General features: G+C 34.3%; 1 protein-coding gene across 6 annotated transcripts in view; it reads left to right on the top strand.

The window, feature by feature from the left end:
* Window positions 1-21,119, top strand: part of LOC118528227 (uncharacterized) — a 938,723-nt gene that overhangs the window by 306,118 nt on the left and 611,486 nt on the right. For all 6 annotated transcript variants that reach the window (XM_078054967.1, XM_078054970.1, XM_078054965.1 and 3 more), the window contains one exon: window positions 4,849-4,955. In XM_078054967.1, the coding sequence (XP_077911093.1) occupies window positions 4,849-4,955 (107 nt within the window). The remainder of the gene's footprint in view (window positions 1-4,848; window positions 4,956-21,119) is intronic.

The raw sequence follows: 21,119 nt of genomic DNA, 5'->3' as shown, positions 1-21,119 counted from the left end.
TAAAACATGCCTCCTGTTTAACATGAATAAAATGTGTTTCAAATATAGTGGAAAATGGGTTCATATTACATATGTTTTGATTAGCAGATTAAAGGAATTTCTTAAGAAATGATGCATAATTAATTTATTTCATAGATCCAGGTTTTAAAAAGCTGTTAACTGTTCCTTTATCTTAAACTCGATATAACTGCTTTTTCTTTCTTTCTTTTTTCTTTTTTTTTTAAAGTAGTGGCCACATTGGTAGAGTGTGGTAGAATGGAAACAATACAGGATTTATAGTCACATGGTATGGATCCAAATACTAGTATAGTCCTCTGTGTGTTCTGTGCATTTAGCAAGTTATTTTGAATCCCCAGTTTCTATTTTATAAGGCAAACACAATAATACCTTCATTCAAGGTTGCTGAGAAAATTATAAATTGCCTGGGTAATATATACATATATAGTACTCAGCACCTATACAAGTTATACATGACTTACACACACACACACACACACACACTCTCACACTCATATAAATTTTCCTCCTCTCCCTGCCACCATAGAGGGAGATGCATAAATGGGTTTCTCTCTTGTAATAAACTATTTGGGTAGATAAAAACAGTCACCAAAATGGAGCTCTAGGGACTCTTCCAGCAGGCATCCAAGTATCAAGGGTGCTTGATGTCTTATGGGAAGATTGACAACTGACCGCTGGTTTCTATACCTTGAATGAAGCTATTAAAATAGAAAGAATCATGGCTTCTGGGAAGTGAGGAAGTTAGCTCTTATTTTGCATTCTTGAAAAAGTTAGAGTTGACCTTGTATTAGGCCTAGCCTTACTTTTATTTTTAAATGTACAATGAGATGGAAGTTTCAGCATCATAAGCAGTAGAGAGCAATCAAAGATATATTTTATTATCCTTTCCCTCTCATCCAAAGCAGGGTTACTGAAAGTTTAAATGTGACTTGCGTGACATTTAGTCTTGCTAAAGGCTGGTTGCAGGCATGGGCACAGAGGAGTTTTACAACCTACAGCCAAGTTTTATCTGTGAATAAAAATAATTTTGTTCCTTTTTTCCTAATTTGGACAGATTTTTTTTTCATGCCTAATTACTATGGCTAGAGCATCCAGTGCAGTATTGAATACAAATGGTGAAAGTGGGCATTATCATCTTGTCGACCTTAAGGGGAAAATTTTTGGTCTTTCATTATTGAGTATAATTTTGGCCATGAGTTGTTCATAAATGCCCTTTAAAATGTTTATTTAACATGAAATTTTCTTCTCAGTTTGTTGAATGTATTTATCATGAAAGAGTATTAGATTTCATAAAACCATTTTCCTGCATCAATTAAGATGATCATTTTTTTCTGTTATTATATTCCTTCAAAAAATGTTTTTATGTGAATATAGTTGACATACAATGTTACATTAGTTTCAGGTGTACAACATAGTGATTTGACAAGTTTATGCATTATGCTATGTTCACAAGTATAGCTAACATATAACCCATTAAATCGCTATTACAATATTGACTGTATTCCTTATGCTCTGCTTTTTATTCCTGTGACTTAGTTATTCCATAACTGGAGACCTGTATTTCCCATTACCCTTCACACATTTTGCCCAATGCCCAATCCCCCTCCCTTCTGACAAGCATCAATTTGCTCTCTCTTTTTTATAGTTGTGATTTTGCTTTTTGTTTATTCTGTTTTTTTAGATTCCATTTATGAGTGTAATTATATGGTTTTGTCTTTCTCAGTCTGATCTATAGCATAGCATAATACTTTCTAGATCCATCCATGTTGTCTCAAATGTCACAAGCTCATCCTTTTTTCTGGCTATATAATATTCCTGCGTGTGTGTGTGTGTGTGTGTGTGTGTGTGTGTGTGTACCAATACATACCCTATTTTCCTTATCACATTGACCTATGCATTGTTTTTGTGTCAGTACCATACTGTTTTGGTTACTATAGCTTTGTAGTATATCTTGATATCAGATTGTTATGCCTTCAGCTTTATTCTTTCTCAAGATTGTTTTGGCTATTTGGGGTCTTTTGTTGTACCATACAATTTTAGTATTGTTCTAGTTTTATAAAAAATGCCACTGGTTTTTTGATAGGGATTGCACTGAATCTGTAGATTGCTTTGGGTAATACAGACATTTTGACAATATTAATTGTTCCAAACAATGAACATGGAATATCTTTCCACTTGTTTGTGTCATCTTCAATTTCTTTCACTAATGTTTTAGAGTTTTCAGAGTACAGGTCTTTCACCTCCTTGGTTAAGTTTATTCCTAGATATTTTATTATTTTAGGTGCAATTGTAAGTGGATTACTTCCTACATGTCTCTTTCTGCAACTTTGTTGTTATTATATATAAAGACTACTGGGTATTAATTTTGTATCCTGCCACTTTACTGAATTTGTTTATTACTTCTAGTAGTTTTTTGGTGGACTCTTTAGGCTTTTCTGTGTGTAGTATCACATCATCTGCAAATGGTGGGAGTTTAACTTCTTTACCAATATGGTGCCTCTTATTTTTTTTTCTTGTCTGATCACTGTGGTTAGGACTTCTAGTACTATGTTGAACAAAAGTGGTAAGAATGGACATCCTTGTCTTGTTCCTGGTCCTTAGAGGGGAGTCTCTTAGTTTTTTACCATTGAGGATGATTTGCTGTGGGTTTTTCAAGTTTGAACTTAGTCAGCATATAGATGGGTCTTAGTTCTTTTTTTTTTTTTTTTTCCTCCATTCTTCTACTCTGTGTCTTTTGATTGGAGCATTTAGGCCACTTACATTTAATGTTATTATGGATAGGTATGTACTTATTGCCATTTTGAAAACTTGTTTTCTGGTTGTGCTTGTAGATCCTCTCTGTTTCTTCTTTTGCTCTCTTTCTTTGTGATTAATGAGTGTCTATAGTGTTTTGTTTGGATTTCTTTCTCTTTATTTTTTGTGTATCCATATAGATTTTGGGTTTGTGGTTACCACAAGATTCATATATAACATCATAAATAAATAGCAGTTCATATTAATTTGACAGTCCCTTAAGTTCAAACACATTCTAAAAACAAACAAGAAACAACAAGAAAAAAACAAATAAAAATAAGTTTTTCTTTTCCTCCTTCTCTTCTTTTTATACCCACTTCTCCACATTTTATGTATATGTTCTCATAGTTTACATCTTTTTATTCATATTTTTCTTATGTCTAATTATAACCATTTCTTTTCCACTTGAAGTCCCTTTAACATTTCTTGTAATTCTGGTTTAGTGGTGATAAACTCCTTTATCTTTTGCTTGTCTTGGAAACTTTATATCTCCTTCAAATCTGAATGATAACCTTACTTGGTAGAGTACTCTTGGTTGTAGTTTTTTTTCTTTCATCACATTGAATATATCATGCTACTCCCTTCCCTCCCTAGGTTAGGAAGTTTTCAGTTATTATTTCTTCAAATAAGTTTTCTACATTCTCTATCTCTCTTCTTCTTCTGGGACCCCTTTAATGCGAATGTTTGTTCACCTAATGTTCAAAAGATGTCTTAATCAATCCTCATTTTTAAAAATTCTTTTCTCTTTGCTGTTCAGCTTGTGTACTTTCCATTACCCAGTCTTCCAGAACATTGATATGTTCTTCTGCATCCTCTATTCTAGTGTTGATTCTCTCTAGTGTGATTCTCTCTAGTTGATTCTCTCTAGTGTGTTTTTTATTTCAGTTATTGTATTCTTCAACTTTGATTGGTTCTAGTATTTTCTATCTCCTTATTGAAGGTCTCAATGAGTTCTTCCATTCTTTTCTTCAGTGAGTATCTTTACAATCATTACTTTAAGAACTTTATCAGGCATATTGCTTATCTTTGTTTCATTTAGTTCTTTTTCTGAGTTTTTCTCTTGTTCTTTCATTTGGAACATATTCCTTTGTGCCTCCATTTTGCTTGACTTTCTGTGTTTGTTTCTATGGATTAGGCAAAATGGCTACTTCTGAAATTGGAGGAGGGGTCTTGTGTATAATGTCCCCTATGCAGACTGTGTACTTGGTGACCTTTGCGGGCTGGCTGGAGCTGTGGCATATATGCTAGTTACTCTTTTAAACCATGGCTTTTCACAGAAAAAATAATGAAAAAATAATAATAAAATAAAATAATAAATTAAGAGAAAAATTTAAAAAAGGAAAAAGAAAAAGGAGAAGAAAAAAATGAAGAAGAAACAAACAAAAAGAACAAGAAAAGGATGAAACCAAAGAAAAAGCAATACAAAATAAAACAACACAAGACAAATTTTAAAAAGTAAAATAAAACAAAACAGAAAAACCCCAAACCCCCATAAAACTGTAGCTTGTTTTCTGTGTGATTGGGGACTAATAATTAAAATAATAAATCTCTATTTTTTTAAACATCATATGTCAGATACTATGCTTAAGTTTAATCTACATCTTCATCATGAAGTAGGTGCTAGTATTACCCCATTTTTATTTGTAAGAAACTTGACTCCAACTGCTACCAGCTCCTCAAAGCTTGCTTCTTAACCATACTACTAGACATTTTAAGATGTTCTTTCTGTGAATGAGTTAAAGTTTAATTATAACATTCAAGATTTATAACATTATAAATCTTCATGAAAAGCCAACATCCTATGTGAAATTCTATCCCTCTTGAAATGAAAACTGAGGAGTAAGTTTTTGACATAGAAGATCTGGTGTCAGAGTATGATGCTATTTTTGATGAAATCTTGAAATATAACAGAGCATAACAAAAAAAATGGACTTGATTCTCTTGATGGTACACTCAGAGTTTAAAAATCTCAGAGTTGCTCCTGTATCTGCACAGACAGAAACTGGAGATGTTAATTTTTTGTTGTTTGACTTCTAGATGTCCTTGTCGTGTGCACCCCTGTGGAATCTGGTTCATCTTCAATCTGTCAGGAAGCATCAGAGGTGGTTTTGACTCCTTATGTCCTGAGCCTGTGCACGAAATGTGTGAGTACACTGAGATAATGAGACCAATTTTACTGTTGTCAGGGGTCTTCTAAAATTATTTTGTCATGGTTCTTGTATTGGAATTAACTTACCCTGTAGTTTCAAGCTGAGGAGGGAAGGGCAATGTTTGGTTAAGATTAGAAAATATCTTTCTTGGAATTGTCTTACGTGTACAGGCTCATTTTTTGGCCCCAGAAAGGCTTTGATGGATATGACTCTGAGTTAAATCCAAGAGGTTTACGTCAGTGAGAAAAAACAAAATTCAGTATGTTATCAATTAGTTTAAATATTAACAAATGATAGACCATAAAATATATGAATATATATAGGAAACTTTCCCATTGCATATTAGCATCTCTTTCATCCAGTTTTTAAGAAGGTAACATATTAGGAATTCCTTCTCTCTGCTCTTGAGGCAGGGTAGTATCCTCTCAAGAGAAACCCAGAACTTTGAAATATTTGCTAGTTAAGCTAGTGGTTGCATCAACAGTTTAGAACTTCCGATGCTTCTGGAGATTGATTTTGGAATTGTTGTATATATCTGTACCATGTGAATATTGAGCAAATGGTTATTTTTTTGCTTCGGGATGGGTTATTTTGGGTATATAAAATGATTATGCCTGCTGAGGAGAAGATTAGGTTTTATCTTTTTTAATTTGTAGGGATTCAGATGATCATTTCAGACATAGATTTGTGAATTTTGAGCCAATTATTGAGTTTTCACTATTCATCCGTCTTCCTACATTTCAGAAATGTTTTTGATATTACTTATCTAATATCTTTTCCTCTCCTATTTTTTTTTTTTTTTAAGATTTTATTTATTTATTTGAGAGAGAGAGAATGAGAGACAGAGAGCATGAGAGGGAGGAGGGTCAGAGGGAGAAGCAGACTCCCTGCCGAGCAGGGAGCCCGATGCGGGACTCGATCCCGGGACTCCAGGATCATGACCTGAGCCGAAGGCAGTTGCTTAACCAGCTGAGCCACCCAGGCGCCCTCTCCTATTTTTTTTATCTTAATGAGCTTAATAAGTTTTAAAATTCTTTCACATTTAGTTTAGTGTGGTTTTGTAAGGATGATGAATAAATAAATGCATGCATCCACTGTGATGCTTAATCAAAAGTTTATAAGATACCTTAAAGCAGTTCATGCAAAAGATAGTGATACCTCCATAGTGTGACATTAATACTATTTAAAATATCAATTTATCACTATAATATCTGCAAGTTAAAAAGGGCATAAATACTATGAAAGTATAAAGGCCTGCTTTTTCCAGGTTTCCTGCTGTTTTCTCAGTAGAAGAGCTAATTCACCTGAAACCTTTACAGAGCCTCCTGCCTGAGTTCTCCCTCCAGTTTTACTTTGTAGATCTTTCTGTTGTAATACTTACTTCATTTTCCTCTATCTGTTTATTTATCTTTTTTCTCACTAAGCTCCAGCTACTTGAAGGCAAATATTAAATCTTACTCATCTTTGTACTCCCTGGGCTTAGCACAGTGCTTGCTTTGCATGTAGTAGGTACTCCATGCATGTTTACTGAAAAATGTTGAATGAGTCTGTTAATAATGTGTCCACATTTTCAAGGAACTCTTAATATGTCATATCTAAAGTAATTACTCTTCAGGCTTTTCCCCTTCTCCCTTCCTACATCCCCCACTCCCAGCAAGCAAGATATACTTTTACTCATCACTTGAACTAAGTAAATATGGATATATTTCAATATATTTCTATTGCCTAGTTAATTTTTACAATTTAACTGAAGGTGTTTAATCATTTGAGGTGTTTACTTATCAAAACAATTTTCTCCAGAATGAGGCAACAGTTTTTTATATGTTGGCCATTTATTGACATTTTTTGCCTGTTAGGATAAAGATAGTATAAGGTAGTAGCCAAGCTTACACACAATTGTTAATTTAATTCAAGAGTTATTTACTACTCTTTTATGGCTGAGTAATAATATTCCATTATGTGGAATATTCTTTATACATTCATCAGTTGATGGACATTTGGGTTCTTTCCATAATTTGGCTATTGTTGATAATGCTGCTATAAACGTCAGGGTGCATGTGTCCCTTCAAATCAGTATTTTTGTATTCTTTGGGTAAATACCTAAAATTAGTGCAATTGCTCATGGGGGGGGGTGGGTTGGATGGTGACGGGTATTAAGGAGGGCACTTGTTATGATGAGCACTGGGCATTCTATGTAAATGATGAATCACTAAATTCTACCCCTGATATTAATAGTGCATTGTATGTTAACTAACTGGAATTTAAATAAAAATTTGAAAGAAAAAGAGTTATTTACTGCTCATGTGTTACATTCAGGACAGTGTACTTAGCACTGTTTAAAAATCAAAATGAGTAAGAAAAAATCCTACCATTAAGAAGTTTACCTTATAGTAAGTGAGAAAAAATAGGATAGTACCCTTTAAAAACGTAAAAAATAGTGCTATAGAATTCAGAAGAGGGAGAGCACACAAATATATAGAATCATGAAGGGTGTTTTGGGAAAGTAACATTTCAGATTATGCTTTGATGAATAGTGGAAAGGAGAGAGAATCCAATGGAGGAGATGAGAAAGTAGAGTAAGAGTCAGGAAAAAAAATAACTAGATATGTTTGGTAATAGAAATTAACTAATTCATTTAGCTGGAGAGTAGAATAGAGGATATATAAGGATATATGGAAGAAAAAGCTAGAAAACAGGCTGAGCCATTTTGTAGAGGACTTTGAATGTCAGGCTAAGGTATTTTTGTTCAGTGAAATAGTCAACAGGGAGATGCTGAGGGTCTGAAGCTCATAATATTTGAATTATAAGAACACCAGTGAAGCAGATGTATCAGAAGAGGAGAAATAGGAGGAGAGACCCATTACAAAGCTACTTTTGTAGCCTGGGAAGAAAAACTGATTTTTTGAAAAGAATAAAGACAGTAAGAATAAAATATATTTTATTTTATATCACCATTAACATCTATTTAAAGTACTATTCAATTGTTTACTTATCCATTGTTTGTCCTCTCCCACTAGAATGTAATCTCCTTGAGAGCAAGGGTTTTGTCTCTCCTCTTCAGGTCTGATCTACAATGCCTGGAATAATGCTTTCAATATTGTAGTTGCTCAGGAAATGCTTCTGGAAGGAATTCAGGAGATAGAGAAATAAAAAAGAAAGAGAAGGAAGATTAAACAGGTCAGTCTCAGGTGCATGAATTAAGTGAAATAAATTCAAATAGGTCAGTAATCCCGATTAATGAAAACAGAGTGAACTCTGCAACTAAAAGATAGAAATGGTCAGACTGGATTTTTAAAATCCCAGTTGTATGCTATCTAAAGATTCATACTTAAAACATAAAGGCACAACAAAGATGAAAGTAAAAGGATGGAAAAATTATCCCAAATCAATGGTAATCAGAAGAAAGCTGTAACTGTGCCATTATTATACAAAATAGATTTTAAACTAATATAAAGTTAAGTGGAACATATATATGTTTGTATATTTAAAAATTACATATACCTAATAATATTATTAAAAATATATAAAGCATAGGGATGCCTGGGTGGCTCAGTTGGTCAAGTGTCCAATTTTTGGTTTTGGCTCAGGTCATGGTCTCGGGGTTCTGGGATTGAGCCCTGTGTTGGGCTCTGCCCTCAGCATGGAGTCTGCTTGTCTCTCTCCCTACCCCTCTGCTTCCTCTCTGCTCCTCCTCTGTTCTTCCTCGCTCTCTCTCTCTCTCAAATAAATAAATAAAATCTTTAATATATATATATATTATATACATATGTATAGCATAAATGGGTAGAACTATATGGGAGATCAATAAACCCACAATCAAAAGAGATTTTAACACACTTGTCTCAGTAACTGACACAACCTTCATCTAATAGGTCTATATAGAGTTTACATTTAGTTTCTTTTCAAACACTAAACAAATATTTAGGCTGAGTGGAAAAAATAATGGCATTGCAGACTGGAAGTACAGCACAAGCTAAAGAATGGTAAGCAAAGATGAAGACGAAAATTGCTGACGCAGAAGGCATGGGGAATGAGTGAGTGGGCATTGACTGAGGATGAGAGTGGGGAGAGACAGGCATACAGGGTCGTGGTTGAGGAGCATCTGACGTGAGATTGAAGGTTTCAAGTTGGGGAGTAGCACAATGAGATTGTTTAGGAAGGTCATTTAATGAGAATGTAGAGGAGTAGAAAGTGGAATATGGAATGAGGAGTGAGTAGGAAAGCTGGGCTCAAGGAGAGTAGTTGGGAGTTTAGGCATGAGCCAATGAGGCCCTGAATTAAGGCAGTATGAGCAGAGATTGAAGGAAGATTCAGCTTTGGTCAGTGTTATGGAAATAAAATTGTTAGTACAAGTGACTTATTGAAGGGGAAAATATCAGTATGGTTCTCAAATTTCTGGCATGGGTGGATGGTAGTGCCATTCACCAAGACAGGATTTATAACAGGAGGGCTGGTTTCAGGGAATATACCTGTGACACTTCTGGTTTAGAGTAAATTTTTTTTTAAATTAATTTTGTAATATAAAAATGCCTGTGATAGTACAACAATGGAAAATGTCATACTCTCTTTTTGAGTTTTTTATCCCCTCATGTAACCAGGTAACATGACATCTCTGAATTATGAATATAAATATCACCTGAGAGACCTTTACCTCCAGTTGGCAGACCTGAGCTTAAGTCCTGACTCTGCCTTTGCTCTGTAACCTTGTTTATATCTTATGTGCTAGTGCATGTGATTATGTCTTTTTGTTAAGTAACAATTTAGATAACTTACTGGATGTAGTAGATTTCACAATTCATGCCTTAACACCATCATCTCTAAAAACCATTCCAATTAATTTTCCTCAAATATGCATGATCTGAACCAGTGAGTGTGTGTTAATTCTACTGGGTTCAATGCAATTCCAGGAGCATTTGATGACATATTTCAAAACCACTTTCTTCATATTTCACGTTCTTTCCCTATTTTAAGAACTAACCTTTAAAAAGTTAAAAAAAAAAAAAGGAACAACTTGACAGTAATCATAGTGATGATGATGATGATAAAAGTAGAGAGCTTCTTATGGCTCAAGTTAAACATTTGAAATGTAATTCTTGCAATGACATCCCATGTGTTATTAGCCCTGTTTTATATTTGAGGAGTTGAGAATCTGAGAAGTTAATGTAACTTTCTAGAGGTTGCATCCAGCAAGCAAAGGGTAAAGCTGGAATATAACTTCAGCTCTCTGATTCCAATATTTGCATTCCTAATAGTTGTACAAAATGCTATGTGAAATTGGACTTGGATTTGATGAATCAAAAAAAATGTTATTTATAAAGTCCCTTTCTGTATTGAAAGCATAGTCTGCTGCCTTGGGTTTCTCAGACAACTCCCAACTACTCTGGGATGTTGTCTGAGATCAGGCAATATTCTTGCAGCCGTGCAGAGAAAAGAGTTTTTTCTGTTGTGGGAGATAAAAATGGTCAGTGCAAATGTGTTTATAATATTTATCCCCTTTCATAAGTATAAATTTTCTTTGTCTTTTCATCAATATAACCACTTAAAAAGATTTAGTAATTATGTTAGTAATTAGATTATTAAGATTTAGTAATTTGGTTTTAAAGTGGTAAACTGTGGCACTATAGCATGCCTTCAGAGTTTCTCACTAAGAGATAAATTAAATTCTATGTTAATTCTCAGAACTGAGTCAAATTGACTTTAGTGATGTCTGTTTTAAAGTGTTCAATCATGTATTGTCCTTAGAAAAAGTCAAGAATGACTACACATTTTCTAAGGTGCTTGAAGAATTTGATATAATTACCACCAAATGTAAGGTTTTTCTTATAACGACCTTAGTGGATGTCATAGCTGTGTTGGGGTCTGTGCCAAATGAGGGTCAGTTTCTGAGAGTCCAATAGCACATTTATTTCATTTTGTAAAATTAAAAATCATCTACCAATTGTCCTTAGCCCTTGCCACAATCTGGGAAAGGCTCCAAAAGTTCTGTCAGATCATATGGTATATTTTTGCTTAATATCAGTATTAGTAGCAATAATAATAAGAGTTTACACTAGCTATGTACCATGTGCCAGGAATTGTGCTAAGTAGTTTCCATGTTCTCCTTACCTTATCTAGCATTTGGTGCTAGATACAGTTATCATCCCTGTTTTAGAAATGAAGACCATGAGACTCAGAGAAGTTAAATAACTTGCCCAAGCTCACACAGACGGTATGTATGAGAATTTGGATTTGATCACATATTCTGCTAAAATGTGTTCAAAGACTCTGTAAATGGAATTTGCAGTTTCTGAAAGCAGTGGAAGCAAACAGAATGCCTGTTTGTTTCTGTGGCCTGACACCTGGGTCATCATTCATGACAGCTTGACGCACACTTACTGATTCCGAGTGTCAGTTGAGAATGGCTGATGCAATGGCCCCACAGCACTCACATTTGTTGGAAAATTCCATGTTGATCTTTATTAAAAAAACAGTTGCCTAAGCTTCCAAGGTTGGCTATTTTGGTCACGGTGCGTAATCTGAGTGTTGGGGAGCCGGCATGCCTGAGGTGTGAAGATGATGATGTACTTCCTGTAGGCACGAAGGCACTCAGAAATAAAGCAAGGCCCTCGAACTGTCATTTGTTGTTCTTCCTATTCATGCTTTTAAGAAAGAAACTAAGGTCAATTAACTGGGAAGCTTAACCTCTCTTAGCTTGTCTTTCTTTGCATAGGCTTTTTGCCTTTTAAATAAATCATTTTTCTCTTCTCTCCCTCCCCACCCCCTATCCATTTTGAACACGTTCTTGGATTTCTCATGCTGGGCCTAAGGAGCAGACTGCTTATATTCAAGAATGATTTGGAGGGGATAAAGTGTGCAAGATTTTGAATTCTTGCCATAAGTCCCTGGCAGACAGCCAGGCAGCCTCAGAGGAATAAGGCTAATGAAGGGAGGGTAAAGAAGATCCGAGAGTACGGCTGATAATACAGTATTCATTTAATTGGGAGCAGGTACCGGTGCAAACTTCTCCATTTTAATTGGAAAAAGGGAAGGGGATTGTTAAGGAAGAAGGAAAAAAGAATGCATAAAGTTTTCAAGCCGAGGAGCCAAAGGCAGCCCTGTCTACTCCAGAGAAAGAACTCAATTTAGGGCAATTTGCTCTGCAAGCTGGGCTGCAGCCTCCCCTGGGAATAGGGATGAGGAAGAAAATGAAACCAAAAGAGAACTTGATAAAATCACCTAGCACAGACAATCTCAGTAGAATAGGTTTTACTGAGTTAAATCTGCCCCAATCAATATGATTCTTTTCATATAAGTTACAAATAAAAAGCCACAAGATTACAATAAAAATCGAGACTCCAGCGATGCTGATGTTGCACCTGGGAGTCTTAAGAACTTGTTATGGAATATATGTTTTTGCAACTATAATGTTTGTTTTTCTTTTCACCCTGGTCATGTGAATCAACTCGTTGCTTTCCCTCCCCATCCGTCCAGTTTTCTATATTGTTTTAAAAACCATCGGAGGCCACTCTTCCTGCTTAGTTTCTCTTGCACTGGAGGTTGGAGATCGGTGGTTTCTTTTTGTCTTGAAATGTGTTGAATTGAACATGGGACTGATTTCTCATGCTAATGATAAACAAAGAGACTTTTTTTCCTATTGCACATTTTATGACGTAAGTATTTATAACGTTAATGTATTACTAAACAATAAAAGACGGAGGGTTTCATACAAGAAGAGAAAGCAATGCTTTTTGATGCACATGAGAGACTATTAAAATAAAATACAGATCCTGTAATTTCATGTTTAATAACCATCAGTTCTTAATAATCTTTGACTATTATATAAATGGGAGTCTTAAGCAGCTGATGATTTTAATGTGATAACTATAATTTTGATTCTTCATGAATAAGGAGGTGGAAGACCAAGCAAAACATTTTGGTCTTTCTGCCAGTGCGGTTGAGTTGACTAATCAACGAACTTGGAGAGAGGAGTCTTTATTTTAGTACATAAAAGTACATTTTAAAGATAAGTATAAAGAGCTTATTTAGAGCTTAAGTTTCCTGGCAATTCTGTGTTATTAAATCTCTTTAAAATTATTCGTAATGGATAGTAAAAAGAAGATGATGCTTTGTTTAGATAGATTCTACCTTACATATATTACAAGTATTCACTGTTGGTAAACCTGATGAAGAAGTGACCATGAGCATTTTCTCTCTTTGATAATTTTGTTTGTGGGGTGGGAAATTTTTGCTATTAAATGCTAGTGGACTGTGGCCTGCTTATTTGACTTTACCTCAATGACTAGAAACATAAGATTAGAAATGAAGAGATTTTTCTGGACAGAATAGAGTAACATCTCAAAATGTGGTGCAGTTGTCACCCCAGATATTCCTTTTATTTTTTTTCCTCAATACCATGCTGGATAAATGAATTAATCTATGCACCAAAAATATTTATGGAGGCCCTCTCTATGCTCAGCACTGTGGAAGATGCAAGGATGAAAACAGCACAGACCCGGGCGCCTGGGTGGCTCAGTTGGTTAAGCAACTGCCTTCGGCTCAGGTCGTGATCCTGGAGTCCCGGGATCGAGTCCCACATCGGGCTCCCTGCTCGGCGGGGGGTCTGCTTCTCCCTCTGACCCTCTTCCCTCTCGTGCTCTCTGTCTCTCATTCTCTCTCTCTCAAATAAATAAATAAAATCTTTAAAAAAAAAAAAAAAAAAAAAAAACAGCATAGACCCTGTCATCAGGAAACTTACTTTCTAAATGAGAAAGCCAGACTAAAATAAAGTACAAAGGCCAAATATAAAATAAGCAACAGAAGAAAAGATCTTCCCAAACAGTATATAGTCTATGAAGTCTCAACCATTTATTTTTCAGTTTGCAATGCATAATATCTGAATATGGACAATTGATGCCATAGTTTTGGAGAAGCAGTAGATCCACTGCTTGATTTGTTGAAGGCTGTGAAGGGTTTATGGAACTGATGGTACTTGACCTGGTTTCTATTTAGAAGGGCAGGAGAGGATGTGGGAGGCTATATACCAAGTTCAGGAAATGATATACTTTAATCAAAGGTAAGGAACTAGGAGGAAAGAGAATAGCAAACATATTTGGGGAACACTGATTATAGCGGAGTCTTATAGAAAATTAATGGGAATTAGTTGAGGCCACATTTTGGAAGGTTGTGATTAGAATGTTTTCTTTATCTTATAGTACAGAAATATATAAAACAACAACAACAACAACAATTTTTTTTTTCTAAGAATGAAGGGGTTCTTTGAGGAAGACTGACCCAATGACAGCATGTGGTATAGATTAATGGCACGGAAGCCTCACATGTGCTCACAATCCCATGTTTTCCCACATGACTAAATCTTCTTTCTGTTGTTCTCCATTCTGGTGTCTCCACCCACAGAACTGCTTCACAAAGGGCTGACAGTCGCCCTCCTTTCTTCCTCAGGTGCAGCTGCCCCCAAAGCTACCAGCCCTGAGTGGAGGGAAACACCAGAGAGAAAGTCTTTTTCCCAACTCAGAATTTCACTTGTGCCAAGAGTTAGACAAAGACTCTCATGAAGACATTCCAGCAGCTTCTGTCTTGTAAGCCCTCTAAGAATCACTGTAAATCTCTCATAAGACAGTTCTGTCACCTTCCGACCTTTCCCTCTGGAACCTCTAGAATCAGATGCTCACACTTGGATGGGTCAGGCAGGAAATTGATGCTATCCCCTCCATTATTCTTGTCTTCCCCGAGTTAGTAGCTCTTAGCCCCAGATAAATATTTCTCTTCTTCCTCAATTATAAAAAAAGCATGTCTGCACAAATTAGTGATCACACACAGAGACTGGTGTGTATTTAATGTGAGTAGGTAGGTGGGAGAAGGAGTCTTTTCTACAGCTCAGCCACTCAAGGTGCTCTGTTTGGCTCTGTAATCTACTATTTATATAACATGGTTTAGCCTCTGGAAAAATAGTGAGTTAGAGGATCTGCCTTCTTTTCATGCCTACAGCTCTTTTTATACACCTATTCCCACTGGAGCATATTTTAAAAAGATGCAAACAATTAAAATAATTTTGCGGGTGGGAGGGGCTTTTCAACTACTTTTTTTTTTCTTTTTTTGTAGAGTTATCCACTGTAGCACCTTTTTGTTATCTTTAGGTGAAAGGGACTAGGGATCTTTCTGCCGTGACATTTCTCAAAATATGCTACATAGATTACCACCTGCTTCATTCATGTGTTAGAGAATTCTATTCTGATAATTTGGGCATATTTCTGTATAAAAGGGGAACTACAGAGGTAAATTTATAAGAGCTAAAATTACTTTTAGTTATATTTATATATTGCGAATAACAATAGTTTGTAATGTTTTAATTTCAATAGTACCAATGTCATAGCTGAATAGCTATTAGAAAAATGCAGTAATTAAAAACCTGTTTGTGGATCAATTAGAGATGAGAATTTCTTTATTAGTTTACATATGGCCTTGTGTCTTCTTGAGAACTGTCATTTTATACAAATTTTAATTGAAGATATATCTCTACTGGGGAGTACATACTCATGAAATTCAATGTATTCTCTCTTGGAGACAACACCTATGACTATATTAATATAGAAAGAACCAAGTTCAAGTTACACCATTGATTTTGTTAAACAATACCAGATTCAGATTCAACTAACATTTATGGAACCCCTAATTTGGTCAGACACTGTGCTATTATATGGTATCTATTAATTAACCTATAATTCTTCAGAGCCAGGGATGAACTTGGTGTTCATATTCACATTTTACAGATAAGAAATGTGTGGTCTGAATAAGTTAAATGGTGACTCCGGGTCTAGTGAGTAATAGAAGTGGACTTAAAGCCAGTGCTCCCTGATGCCAAGGTGGAAGTTAATTAGTGATTTTGCTATTATTAAATTTATGACTTCAGCCCAACTTCTGTTTACTACAAAATCTACAGTACGCTTCTACAGTTAACTGAAGGCTGAGCGTTCTTGTGAATTGCTACATGTATTTGGTGGATGATGACAATATATGAGAAAATTGTATTTCTACTTCTGATAGGAATCTCTTTAATCTAGAGATAGTGACGTGCTAACCAAATGTAAATGCTTCCTTTTTCATTGTTCTTGTTTAGGTGCTAAGAGACCGTTAAATAACCTTCATGTCATTATATTATGTTGCCTTAGATAGTCTTGTGCAGCTTAAAATAATTTTTAAACTCTTCCAAGTTAATGCTTTTTTTAGTTTATTAATGTTAAATGCTTTAAAAACTTTTCCAAGTTTTTATTCTGAAAAAAAAGTAAACTTATGGATAAACTAAAAAAATAATGTTATGAACACTTACATGCTCTTTATCTAGATATCTAGATTCACTAGTTGTTGACCAATTTATTGCATTGTAATCTCTCTCTCATATATATAGATACATATTTGCTGAAACATTTGAAAATCAGTTGCAGATATCATAGTTCAGCCGTAAATGCTTCAACAAATATCTCTTCACAAGGACATTCTTCTTCATTACCTTAATGTTGTTGTCACACCCAAAATATAGAACATCAATGCAAGAATATTATCTGATAACAGCCCATATTAAAAATTTCCCAATTATCCATTTAATATCTCTCATAGTTATTTTTGATAAGCGCATAATTCACTTTTAAATTTCATTTTCTATATTTTGATAAAACTCATGATTCAATCAGGGATTATTCAGTACACTTAGTTGTATTAATTTCTTTTAATTTGAAACAGTTCCTCTCTTACTTTTCATTACTGAGACTTTTTTTTTTTTAAAGGTCCAGGCCTATTTTGTGTAATTTCCTACTGACTATTTCTATATTACTGGAATCAAGCTGAACATTATTGTCAAGAACACTACACAGATGATCTTGTGTCCTTCTCAGTGTATTAAATCAGGAGACATGTAATACTGAATTTTTCCATTATTGGTGATGCTAACTTTAATTATTTGATTAAGGTGGTATCTGAGATTCTTCCACTGTAAAGATTTACTTTTCTCTTGCAATTGATAGATAACTGTGGGTGATACCTTAAAATTATATGAATATCCTGTACCAAAATATCATTCAAAATTTTTAGTATTCATGTTGATCTTGTTGAATCAGTTATTACATTAGTGCTTGCAAAAGGATTATTTTCTATTTATATCACTCATTTTAGTTATTAATAGACCTCCTTTAAGAAAGAATGTTCTCCTATTCCCCACCTCTTTTGTTTTACTTCCTTGCTTTCTGATTCAGCAAGATATTACAAGTTCACCTTATATTTTCCATGCCCAAGATATGGAAGCAACCATTTCTCCAAAGATCCTTAGTTCCTTTTAGTGGGGAATTGAATTTAGAAAACAGCATCTGGGTTCATGGTGTGCATGTGTATATCATTTCTCCACACTTCCAGGGTATATACCTGAAAAAAAATGTGTGTACATATGTGTATATGTACATGTAAATACATATTTTTAATTCTGATATCTACATTGCAGGGTTCTTCACAGTTTCCTCAGTCCATGTTTGAATCTTACTTTTCCCACTCCCAAGAATATCAATATATTTACTTACTTAGTGTATCCCACAGTGCCCACAAAATATTTTTAGAATTACTATACTAACACCACTACACCAACAGCAAACTTGCTAATCAACATTCAAGTTAAAAAAAAATTCTTTTGTCTTTAAAACATATTCCACTAAGGGTTTATAGTCATAATACTAGGTTCAAAAGTTAGATTTGTGTGTGTGTGCATGCACACACATTTGTGTTATAAATCTGATATATAGTTAAATTTATTTCTATTTGTATTCAATTATAATGTTTTTATTTTCTTGGCTTAATTTTTTGATTATACAAAAAAATTATATGCTCACACATTAAATAATATATATAGTATACTATATATAGTATATTAAATATTTTACATATAGTACTTAAGTACTATACATAGATTAATGTGTACATATTTATTAAAATATACACATTTAAAACATATTTTTATTAATATATCATTAATATATTTAATAAATATGTCCATATATTTATACTAATTCATTATTTAATATATACTATATATTTTATACAGTATATCAAATTATACATAATATTGCAAGTGTGTGTATTAATCAAAAAAGTTTTATTCTATTTCTTTTCTCTTTTACCTTGTTCCCACTGTCTTTAGATAACCATTTGCATTCATTTCTGTTTATTTTTGTGTTAATTTTATAAAAATAAACAATAAAATGCATTCACAGAGAAACCCACTTCATGTGTATCTTCTTTATTCTTATCATTTCTACACAACAGGTAGCAAGATTTTTTTTTTTTCATTTAACAATATATCCTGGAAGTCACTCCTTATCAGTTTACAAACATTTCAGTCTTTTTGTATAGCTACATGGTACTCCATCATTTGAATATATAGTAGTTTATAAAAATCTATTGCCTACTATTGCAGGGCATCTAACTTGTTTTCAATATTTTGCTATTATTATTTTTATTATTAATGTCCCAATAGATGTTACATGTGTTTTTTTATTTTATTATGTTATGTTAATCACCATACATTACATCATTAGTTTTTGATGTGGTGTTCCATGATTCATTGTTTGCGTATAACACCCAGTGCTCCATTCAATACGTGCCCTCCTTAATACCCACCACCAGGCTAACCCAGCCCCCCAACTCCCTCCCCTCTAAAACCCTCAGTTTGTTTCTCAGAGTCCATAGTCTCTCATGGTTTGTCTCCCCCACCGATTTCTCCCCCTTCATTTTTCCCTTCCTACTATCTTCTTTTTTTTTTTTTTTAACATATAATGTATTATTTGTTTCAGAGGAACAGGTCTGTGATTCAACAGTCTTACACAATTCACAGCACATGTGTTTTTTGTAGTATGGAGAATACGTCCTCAGAGTAAATCCCCAGAAGTAGAATTGCTGAGTCAAAGAAAATATTTGGTTTTGCTAGATATTGCCAAATTCTCCTTCATCAGGGTGGCATAATGTTATGTTCTCACCAACTATGTATGAGAATATGTTTCTTCACAACCTCTCTAGCGGGCTGTATTTATCAAGCTTTGAATTTGTGTCAATCTGATAAGTGAGAAACGGTCAATAAGTAGAGTTTTCATCTGCATTTTTAATAAATTAAGTGATCTTGAACATCCTAAGGATTATTTATATATATACTTTTTACTATGAAGCATATATTCTTATCTGGTAGCTTATATTTTAGAGTTTTTTATATTTTTGGAATACACTTTATCTGCAATAAATGCTGCAAATAATTTCTTGTATTTTGTAATTTTAAAAAATTTTGCTAATGGTGTTTTTTTCCCCATGTAAAGGTTATTTTAAAATATTTTATGTAGTTCAATTCCTCTCTTATTGTACCTGGAATTTAGTCAAAGTTAAAAAGGCTCTCCCCATACTGAGGGTACAAAAGAGTTTCATCCATGTTCTGTTCTAGTGTATGTATGATTTCACTTTTTATATTTAGATAATTGATACATTATTTATTCTGGTATATTTACAATATAGATGTGATATTTTTCTAAAAAGCTATCCATTGTATTAATGCCTTTTATTTAAAAGTACATATTTTTTAAAAAAGTACATATTTTCCTCAGTGATTTGAAATGCCAGCTTATTATATATTAAATTTACATATGTACTTTGGTCTCCATACTTTCTATTCTGTTCCATTCATATTCTCATAATTCCCTGCTTAATTATTTGTGTCTTAATATTTGGCTGGGCTGGGGGCCCTCTATTGCTCCTAAACAATTTTTTTCTAGCTTTTTCACCATAATTATTTTTCTATACAATTTTGAAATCCACTTATCTGGCTGCTAGTATTTTTTTTTTTTTTTGGCTGCTAGTATTTTTATGGAGTTATGTTAAATTTATAATTAACCTGGTGAAATTGACATCTTCATAATGTTGGCTCATATTATCCAAGAATAGGGATATTTTTTCCATTTGTTCAAGTCTACTTCTCTGTCTTTCAGAGTACTTTAAGATTTTTTCAAATATTTTTCAGATATATTGTTAAATTTATTCCTAAATACTTAATTTATTATGGTGGCCACCATAAATAGCATTTTCTTCCATTCTTTTTTTTTAATGTTATGTTAATCACCATACATTACATCATTAGTTTTTGATGTGGTGTTCCATGATTCATTGTTTGCATATAACACCCAGTGCTCCATTCAATATGTGCCCTCTTTAATATCCATCACCAGGCTAACCCATCCCCCCACCCCCTCCCCTCTAGAACCCTCAGTTTGTTTCTCAGAGTCCATAGTCTCTCATGGTTTGTCTCCCCCTCCAATTTCCCCCCCTTCATTTTTCCCGTCCTACTATCTTCTTTTTTTTTGACATATAATGTATTATGTGTTTCAGAGGTACAGGTCTGTGATTCAACAGTCTGACACAATTCACAGTGCTCACCATAACACATACCCTCCCCAATGGTCTATCATCCAGCCACCCCATCCCTCCCACCCCCCACCACTCCAGCAACCCTCAGTTTGTTTCCTGAGATTAAGAATTCCTCATATCAGTGAGATCATATGATACATGTCTTTCTCTGATTGACTTATTTCACTCAGCATAATACCCTCCAGTTCCATCCACGTCATTGCAAATGGCAAGATTTCATTCCTTTTGATGGCTGCATATTCATCTATCAATGGACATTTTGGCTCTTTGCATAGTTTGGCTATTGTGGACATTGCTGCTATAAGCTTCGGGGTGCACGTACCCCTTTGGATCACTACATTTGTATCTTTGGGGTAAATACCCAGTAGTGCAATTGCTGGGTCGTAGGGCAGCTCTATTTTCAACTTTTTGAGGAACCTCCATACTGTTTTCCAGAGTGGCTGCACCAGCTTGCATTCCCACCAGCAGTGTAGGAGGGTTCCCCTTTCTCCGCATCCCCGCCAACATCTGTCATTTCCTGACTTGTTAATTTTAGCCATTCTGCCTGGTGTGAGGGGGTATCTCATTGAGGTTTTGATTTGGATTTCCCTGATACTGAGCGATGTTGAGCACTTTTTCATGTGTCTGTTGGCTATTTTGATGTCTTCTTTGGAAAAATGTCTATTCATGTCTTCTGCCCATTTCTTGATTGGATTATTTGTTCTTTGGATGTTGAGTTTG

This window comes from Halichoerus grypus, chromosome 9, assembly GCF_964656455.1.
Source record: "Halichoerus grypus chromosome 9, mHalGry1.hap1.1, whole genome shotgun sequence".
Lineage (NCBI taxonomy): Eukaryota > Metazoa > Chordata > Mammalia > Carnivora > Phocidae > Halichoerus > Halichoerus grypus.
Note: the sequence above shows the minus strand (reverse complement) of the source record. Positions and strands in the feature narration are given on the sequence as shown.